This window comes from Akebia trifoliata, chromosome 10 (genome assembly GCF_017979445.1).
Source record: "Akebia trifoliata isolate Shusen 1 chromosome 10, ASM1797944v1, whole genome shotgun sequence".
Lineage (NCBI taxonomy): Eukaryota > Viridiplantae > Streptophyta > Magnoliopsida > Ranunculales > Lardizabalaceae > Akebia > Akebia trifoliata.
In genome coordinates, this window is record NC_141384.1 from 29,247,023 (window position 1) to 29,256,852 (window position 9,830).

At 34.1% G+C, this 9,830-nt stretch overlaps 1 protein-coding gene across 1 annotated transcript; it reads right to left on the bottom strand.

Annotated features, from left to right (window-relative positions):
• Positions 1-330: 330 nt before the first annotated feature.
• On the bottom strand, positions 331-6,645 carry LOC147393686 (AT-hook motif nuclear-localized protein 11-like). Its single transcript, XM_086455675.1, has 5 exons — positions 5,211-6,645; positions 3,201-3,268; positions 2,019-2,150; positions 1,063-1,224; positions 331-865 (listed from the first exon to the last, which is right to left on the bottom strand). The coding sequence occupies exons 1-5, from the start codon at positions 5,638-5,640 to the stop codon at positions 650-652; spliced, it is 1,008 nt and encodes a 335-aa protein (XP_086311801.1). The 5' UTR covers positions 5,641-6,645; the 3' UTR covers positions 331-649.
• Between the last annotated feature and the right edge of the window lie 3,185 nt (positions 6,646-9,830).

Genomic DNA, 9,830 nt, shown 5'->3' on the forward strand with positions numbered 1-9,830 from the left:
CAAGCAAACCATGAACTCATCATAATAATATTAATTAACTTCCAATTAATTATTAGTATGATATACTATCCAACATTCAACATGATTTCATTGATATGATGGTAAATTAATGGGGGACAGTGACGATGATGATTCACCAAATGCTACAGTTTAAAAATAGAATAACAACATTCAAAGCTTTAACTGAATGAGAGAGACAAACACAACATAACTACCAGAAAATATACCTTGGAATATATCTACCAAATGTTGAATGGCATATATTTTCAACAACCATCACACCCCCCACGCACATTTCAAGATTAATAAACAGCCGGTCTACTCAGAGCATCACATTGGCAAAACTTCCATGAATTCAAATCTGATAATCCTACAAAACCATTTGGATCACAGGCATTACAATAGAATTCAGTAAAAAAACCAGAAGCCATCATGGCACCTTTAACCTCTTCTCGCCATGCCAAGAGCTACACTCCACTGAATTGAACACTAAATTTTCATGCTACAAATGTTGTACAAAATGACCAACTTTGGTGCACATGTTAGTACAAATCGCTAAAAGAAACAAGTTCCATAAGAGGCTCAAAAGACTTTGCTTGTTTACCAACGCCATATCATTCAAGTGGATGAAGCAGAGGGCGGAATATCGTCATCCTCGCGTCAAGTCAATATCAATATGTGCGACATTCCTCATATCCACTGGCCGTGAACCAGGCCAACCACTCACTGTTGAAGGTGTGAGAGTTTGATTTGGCGGAATGCTTATTGGAGTAGCTAGGTTTGTGTCTGCGGCAGAATCAGAACCCTCCCCTGCTGCTTTGCTCTTGCTCTTTGAACCACTGTATACAAAACTCCCCAGAATCACCTGTAGAGCAAGTCATCCACATACACAGTAGAGAAAATAAGCAAGAAAGAATACAAGAAGACTAGTCCAACTCCTCTCTTCTACATCACTTCCAAAGGCTGACGAGTGCATTTGGGTGCCTTCCCACTAGACTTGCAATTGAAGACATCAAAAAATCAAATTATATACTAAGGTACAATAAAGGCCCAATCATTTACCTGGACTGGACTTGCAGCAATAAGCATCCCCGCGACTCCACCACCGATGACACGACCATCGGGACTAGAAAGGGAAATACTTAGACCACCACTGCGGCTGCGGGATCCACCACTATCAGTTAACAAGAAGGATCCTGATAAGCACAGTATCTCGAACCGGCCCTACAAGGTCAAAAATATCAAGCATGTTCAAGTTTCAGCAACTTATAAGTCACAGAGGGATCCTAACTAGCATTCTGTTTCTGTATGCATAAATGTAGGTATGTAATTTTATGTGCATTATATTGTAAAACATCAAACAATGTTTAGTCCAACATCCCACTGTAGGGATGAACAATGAGTCCATGGAACAACAAATCATTATACATGTGAAATTTGTTTATCATGGACAAAAGGCCGGTAAGAGTCTAGCTAAATAATAATACGTTGTGATCAGTCTCTCCAGCTGGATCTCACATTAGTCCAAGTCCAGTGTTGCTACAATGGGCAGACCATTTCAGCCATTTACAGACCATCATAATGGAAACCTCTTCATTAATAGAAATAAAATTAATCCTGGTTTGGAGTAAACAAAAAACAAAAAAGAAGTGCTTCTGCTTTGGTTAACACATGTTTACTCAATCAAATTTTACTCGCTAATAAATTAGATGTTGGTTGAAATCTATGAGTGTTGATTCCACAAACTGGGTTCAAAAGCATCATTCACCGACTAATTACTAACCACCAACTTGCTTGCTTAGCAAAAATAAAAAAGTTGAAGGTCCGCTTCAACTACTGATTAAAGTTTATTAGATTTTAAGGGAAATCTCATTATAAAAAGTTGTAGCCTTTGCTAAGCTATTTTTATGACAGTTAAGTGTAAATGACTTGGATAAATCTTGACAAGAAAGACAAGATATCCATAAATTATAGTATTCCTGGCAAAATGTATATCAAACTAGAAAGCACATGTGAACCTCATATGTTACGGTGCCACTTGATGTTGCGGGCTGACGAAGAGTCACTGTAGACACAGCACCATTGGCAGAGAGAATGCAGATGGCCCTTGGCCCCTGTTGTGAAAGTGACATTATCTTTGTTGCGATATCCTGCATAAGACAAGTTCAAGTTAAAATAGATGCCTCCTTGTGCAATAATATCAGACTACCAAATGCAGTGAAAATCATGCCTGATGAAACTAAGCTACAAAAAGGGATTTCAGCATTGAGGAATCATTCTAGTCCTTCATCTGGACTGGCTACTACCATAAGCGCCATGTTGAGAATAATGTGTTTTTTCACATCAATGTTCATCATTCTATTTATTTCCAAGTTATATATAGCACGAATTCTGGAACTGCAAAAATTCCAACATGAAACATACATTTTTTTTTTTTTTGGTTCTTCGTTTGCAAGATATAAATCAACATACGTCTTCATGAAATAAATATAAAGTTTCACAAAAGTATTCTCCTGTCCATAGATATATGACATAGATCATAAGATATCCCACAGCATTATCCGTTATACTTTATGGGAAAAACCTGTTCAAAAAATCTACCAAGTGCAGGTAAAAAAAAACTCATGTAAATTCAAGACTTATAGTAAACTGATAGGGAGATAATGTGTTAACTCAGATCAAGTACAAAATGGCCTTAGCCAGCACTGGTTTATTGGTCTTGGGATCCCTCTCCCTCTATGGTACTCAGTCAAATCCATATATATATATAGAAAGTATACTGCGGAGTGCAGAAAACCTATTTTATAGGATTCACCAAATCTGACATTTTGAACCCATGATGGTCCTCACATCTGTAGGGCATAGGCATTTTTGAGTTGACATCACAGCTACAAAACCAGCAAAGCTTGAAAACCTTCATGAAAAATGACAAAGTTTCACATCGTTGAGGAAAAAATATCAAGTTTGTCATTCCAGAACTTAATCTTTATATGCCTACAGAACATTCAACAAAATAAAGATTCAGATAACAAGTGATGCTACAATATGAATCGTACAAGGGAAAAAAATTGTCCTAAAGGTAGGCTCTTCCTCTTCTATGAAGATTTTTAGTGATGTCATCATGCCAGAAGCGAAAAAATATGAACAAAAGAAAGAAATAAGAACACTAGGAAGAAACCGATAGGGGGGATATAGCATACTTCTCCTACTGCAATGGTAATGATATGTGGAGTAAAACCCATTCCAGCAGAACCATAAATCCATTCGCCTGCATGACAGTGAACCATAAGCAAGGGTCATGATACACCCAAAAGAATGTAGTATCAACATAGTCACAAAGTCAGAGTATGGGTCTAAAATGGCAAAGGAAAACTTTGGAAAAATTGTAGAAAACTGGAAAAAAAAGAAGATGAAACATAAAATATAAAAAATATTTTAGAAATTATGAAAAATTTATATATCTAATAATACATAAGATATTTATTCTATATTTCCAATATAATATGTTCTACATAATTATACATGTTATTATGTCAAAAAAAAGTTTACAAAAACATATCTTTTGTTCAAAATAATAAACTATTGAAAAAAATGAAAAATCATAATATAACATCAAGATATTATCATGAAATCTCATATTTTTACATGTATGAATCACCAAATTCTATTATGTATCAAATCTCACATTTAAAAAAAGAAAGTGTTGAGTTTTTTTTTGTTGAAAAAATATTTTTAAAACGTTAAAAAAATGCATTTCAAATGGAAAGAAAATGTGACTTCTTCAAAAGTCGTTTTTTTTAATCATCAAAGGTACAAGACGCATTTCAAACGCGATTTTTTTCCCTTAAAAAAACACCATTTTTTGTTACTAAGAGTTCGGATACAGTACAAAGCATGTCTTTCACAAACCATGAATTTGCCACCCATGTCATATATATTAAGCTTTGGGTATTATTATCTTACAACGCAACTTTTACATTGCATTCTTATTTGTTGCCCAACTACAACATTTTGAGTACGATTGATGTGTTGATTTGCATTATAAGCAACCTTAGAAACTGGGTAAAATATGATTAAATGCAATGCTTCTATCTTGGGTGGTTCATCTGTTTTATGTTTTAATGTATTTTTTTAACTACAGCAAATGAGACTAATCAAGATTTGATAATGCATTAACCGCCATTCTCAGACACTTAATAAAACTAGTTATTTTCTTGACCCCTCTAAAACATGTGCACATTTTTTTCATTTTAGGTGTGCTTTTTGAACCTCTTTAACAAAAGTGAACAGATGAGTGTCCTTACATAAACTCATGGGTTGTGAATGACTTCATCGATATATATGTCGAAGGCCATGATTATTGATCAAAAAATGGTGTAGATTAAAACTGTTTGCTAGAGCTATGTATGGATTAGAAGTGTTTGCTAGAGCTACAGGAGGTTCTTAGTCTCCCCTGCTAATGGATTTTTGGAGATGTTTATAAATGCTCATAGGAAATTTTAACAGATCTTTGCCTGTGAGAAGTGGTGTACCCAGTAGGACCCGGAGAGACGTGGATAGGGTCATCTATTGGAATCTCAACGAATGAGTCCCTTTATTCTTTTTCATCCAACCCCATCTTATTTACTTTATTTAACCAAGTGAAACAATTAGTCAAGAAATGTGACATCTTTCACAAGCATTAGGCATTTTGTTTGTTGTTTTTCCTCCATCTTTGCTTGCATTGCACCTAATTAATACAAGAACAGTCATGTAACTATTTTTGTTATAGAGGTTCAAAAGTCACGCTTCAAATAGAAAAATGCATACAATATCAAAAGGGTCAAGAAGATAACTAGTTCTATTAAGTGTGAGGATTACAGTTGATACATTATTAAATCCTAATTAGTCTTATTTGCTATGGTTAAGAAAAATATTAAAACTTAAAACAGACGAACCACCTAGCATAGAAGTATTGCATTTTATCCAATTTATGATGTTGTTTATAATGGAAATCAACACATCTAAGTATTCAAAATGTTATAGTTTGGGCAGCAAATAAAATGCAATGTAAAAGATGCATTGTAAGAAAAGACCCAAAACTTAAAATACATAAAATGGGAGGCAAATTGTTCAGTTCTAACAATAATTGAGATTGATAAAAACCAGCTGAAACTAAACATTTTATAATGAATCATGGACAAAAAAGGAATGTCTTCCAGAAAACTTACCAAGTGAAGCTAATTGCTGCTTCTTTCCCGTCCCGGGTGGCCGCCCTCTACCCCGTTTCTGCGTCTGGGTTGGCGAAACCAATGCTGCCGGAGAAGGCGTAGATGACACAGGCGACAATGCCAATGACACAGATCCATCTGGTCCATATTTTCGTGGCCTCCCTCTTTTTCTCTTCACAGTCTCACCCGATGGCATTCCTGCTGGCAAACTCATGTTAATTCCATGAGGCGAAATCCCAGACGATGGATCTACTGGAAATGTTGATCCAACCGAATTTCCTCCGATATTAGAGTGAATTGGTATGCTTGGATTCGACGATAATGGCCTAAAACCCTGCGATCCATGTAACCCAGTTGGTGTTCCTGAACCTGACCCAGTAACTCCTCTCTGCATATAGTAAGATGCCGACATAGCTTCTCTCCCATCCATGCATTTACTCAAACAATGATCAAAGAAACTCTTGTACTCAATTTGAGAAGATTGATCTGTTAATCAACTTAAATTCTTGAAAAAAAGAAAAGAAAAAAGAACTTGATATTCACAAACTTCTGAAAGAATTGGGAAATGGACTTGATTGTGCCTTGAAACTTGCAGCCAAAGCACAGATTTGTACCAAAAGATGCTAAATTTTCACGGGGAAAGCTTTTGTAAGATCTCAAACTTGTCCAAACTGCAATATTGGCTCAGATTCGTAACAACAAAGGCTTCATGCAACAAAAAAGAAAAAGATTCTAACTTCTTAGATGAAATGCTTCTTTTAAAACCCTAGATTCGAACCTCCTTCAAAATCTAGAGAGAAAAGTTCAACCAAAGCTCGATTTCTAAAAATTCAAAGTTCAAACCACCGAAAGCACAAAGCATTTAAGCCTCTCCAGAGTAAAACAAACAAAAAGAAGTTCGAATTCCAAGACACAAAGATCATATCTTACACAACTTACAAAACCCTAAAAGCTTCATCGGGAAGACAAGAAACAGAGAGAGAGAGAGACCACACAAAAAAACTGACAGCTCACCAAGAAAAGCTTCTTCAACAGTTCCACTCTCAACAAACCCTAAAAACCAACACTTCTTACGAAGAAATGCGAACACTCTGTAATACTAAATCACATAAAAAAAGAACTCAAACGAAACGATTCGAACAGTCCCACAAACTAAGAACACTTGAAACCCTAGACTTTGAAGCTTTTGCTCACAAAAATGCAGAGCAGATGAAGCTCAGAGACACAGCAACAAGATTGAATTTGAAGAAGAAAGGCTTGAAATTTGACTAGTTCTTGAATTAAAGATCGAACGCTTTTTATCAGTCAAGACAGAGCCGTAAATTTCTGACTTTCTGAACAAATTTACAGAAAACGCCATTGGAGGGCTCTGTCCAAGGTCCAAGAACGCTTTTAAGAAGAGAATCAGGATGACAGAGAGAAGATATTTAATGTGAATTGTGAAATGGATATATAGAAGTAATTTAATATTATATATCACGGATGTACGAGATCGTGGACTTGAAATATTTTATAGATTTATAATTTATAAATAATTCTGGATTCCGCACTTTTTCTTTTTCGCAAAAGAAGCAAAAGCTGTCTTCATGTCTGTCGTCGTCTTATCTCTTTCTTCTGTTTCAACTTGCTTTGAATCGTGACGAGTATTTGATAGCTATGGAGTAAGTTTACGTACTTGTTGACACGTGGCAATAGTATGGTTGTAGGACCCACGTATTTTGTTGGGTAGTGGGGACCACTTGAAGAATCTTTTACGTCAAGATTCAACATTATTATCGATCATGTGATCTTCTGATCTATGAGCTATATTTTCTTGATTTCTTCCAGTGGGATTTGATAGGCCCACATAAGTTTCCACGTGGCAACATCTTGGTTATAGTTGGAATCTGCTCAAAATACAAAAGTTGTAAATGGGCCAGAAGCAATTGCTTTCTGGGCCAGATTTTTTATTTCTAGTATTTGCAAGAAATATAAGAGAGCTTAAAAATATAATTTTGGGAAGCAAAATTTCTTAATTTTTAAATTAGTGATTAATTTTTTTTCTATGATATTAAATTAACAACTCAAAAGAGAAGTTTAAAAAGGTCACAAAAATAAAATAAAATAAAATTAGAGATCATCCTCACCAAAAATCAACTCATGCCGAAACTTCAAGACCCATTAAAAGTAAGTAATTTATAAAATCTTGAATTGTCCATAATTCTTCCTCACTAAAAATTAGTCTATTCTGAAATTTTTAATCCATATAAGACAAACACATGTTAGCTAAAAAGTCGGATCATGATTTGATATCTATGACGAGGAAATTATCCTGATAAAAAAATAACTTAATTTCAAATTTCAAATCCCATCAAAAGTGATTTGCAAATGAACGAAAAAAGATCGAAGATCTAAAATTCTAAATCATTTTTTGTGGGATTAGAAGTTCTAAATTGGGTTGATTTTTGGTGAAGATGATTTCCTCGTCATAGAAATCATCCTCACAAAAAAAAATCATTCCAATCTAAAACTTCCAACCCATATAGGACAAACATGTTGGCTGTTGAATAAGATGTATATATATGAGATGGTTCATGGGACAATAATTGTGATAAAATCTATGAAAATGATTTTTGTCTTATATGAGTTAAAAATTTTGGAATGAACAGTTCATTATGAAACTTATAACCACATCAAAAGTGATTTACGAAAAAAATTGACGGCTCACGATTCTTTCAATTGTAAATTGAGGTTAGAAGTTTTGGAATGAACTAATTTTGGTGAGGATGATCTAGATTTTATCACCATATTATCTCATAATCTCCCTCATATACATATATATTAATTATAATTACTAAAAATATCTCAATAAACTAATTTAAAAAAAAAAAAAAAAAACCCAAACACTACCAAATGGCCAAATTTAAATTGATAGTCGTTACAAGAAACTCAAAGTCAATCAAGTAAATTATCTCGTAAAGATTAAGATTTATTCGAATGTAAACTTGTTTTCTCCGACCTTGTTTCGAATTATTAGGAGTAAAATCAAAATAATATATAATTTGAAATATTAATCTTTGATGGTTTTTGAAAAAAAAGCATAAAAGGGTAAAAGATAGAGATGTTACTAGAGGATTGGATTTAGAAGTTTGTACCCAACGACAAGTAAAATAAAAAATAGAATGTAAGCATTTTAGTCACATAGGAACAAAGATTTTGCTTATAAAATACTACTAGCACATGATAGCTTTCTTATTCGTAGAGTACGTTAGAGATTTGATCGAACTGTCACATATCTTATTATTATATTGTTATTCCCTTCGATAAGTTGATTAAAAAAATAAATAAATAAATAAATTGTATCTTAAACATCCAAAAGAGAAAGTCTGCCCTCATGTGTGTCTCCCTTAGAGAGGCAAGATCTCATTTGGGTTCAGGTTGACCCATTTCAACCCGTTTGGATCTGAAAGCTAAGTAGAACATTCGTCCTGACTAAATATATTTCGATGATGCAAATGCCCACTATTCATTGGCTAGTCGATAAGATAGATAATAATTTTTGAAGGTTAATGATTTTCTGACTCCAATATTTTCATTTGGTATGATGTGGCAAGGATACATAACAATTGATTTTTTTCCTTGTATGTCCCCAAGAATCTTGATGAAAATGATCAACGATTATTTCCCCTTGCCATGTTAGACTGAGTGAAAATACTCGAGTAAAAAAAATTACAATTTATTTTTTAATTAAAAATAAAAATTACGATGTAATTTCCCATTTAATAGTTGATACTAGTAATGAATTTTTCATGCACCTTGAATTTTTGAAAGAATAATGTTGAAGTGACTTCAGATTGAAACCTCATATCGCACTTCTTGACTTGAAAGTGGATAGGAATCATATATGCTTTTTTACTCGTATCTTGATGAAAGCATCTATGGTTCCCAAACACTTTCACGTCAAGAAGTGTGATATGAGATTCCAGTGTGAGGTCACTCTAGTATAAATCTTTTTCTTGTGTATCCTGAGACAAATGATATACGATTTTGTGATGTGGGTGTATGTTAGAGGGAGCGAGGGAGGGAAGCTCTAAGATTATCACGACTCTATTGATAAATATTTAATTGGAGTATTTAATGTTCTTTAAAATAACTAAATCAAATAAAAAAAATAAATAGTGTAAAGGTGAAGAAGGCTCAAATCCAATGGTTAGAATTCATCAATCAGATTTGATCTCTGAAGTAAGCCCCACCTAGGATTGGTACCATACCGAACACACACACACACACACACAAATTGCAACACGGACGTTTAGAATCCTGCCAACACAAATAATAGCAATGCAAAGGGTCTAGTATTGGGTGAGTCCCATTTAACTATTTGATAGGGATCATGTGACTATCATCATTCATCACTATTGTTGGATAAATCTTTGATCCTAATAGATCTCTTGAATGGGACAAAATTTGAATAGAGATGAACATTATAAGGTTATCCTTTTAACCCTAGATATGTTTGAAGTGGTGGGTCCTTATCAAATTGCCTAAACTTTAATTTTTTTCTCTCTTCTGTCCTATAAGGTTGATATTTTGGCAAAGTGGCAGCAAGACCACACCACACATCTTTTGATGAAAAAGAGA

Coding starts and splice junctions, on each gene's coding strand:
- LOC147393686 (XM_086455675.1), bottom strand. CDS start 5,640: ATGGATGGGAGAGAAGCTATGTCGGCATCTTACTATATGCAGAGAGGA. Junction 3,269..5,210: donor GCAGCAATTAGCTTCACTTG/GTAAGTTTTCTG, acceptor ACTGTCATGCAG/GCGAATGGATTTATGGTTCT. Junction 2,151..3,200: donor TTACCATTGCAGTAGGAGAA/GTATGCTATATC, acceptor TGTCTTATGCAG/GATATCGCAACAAAGATAAT.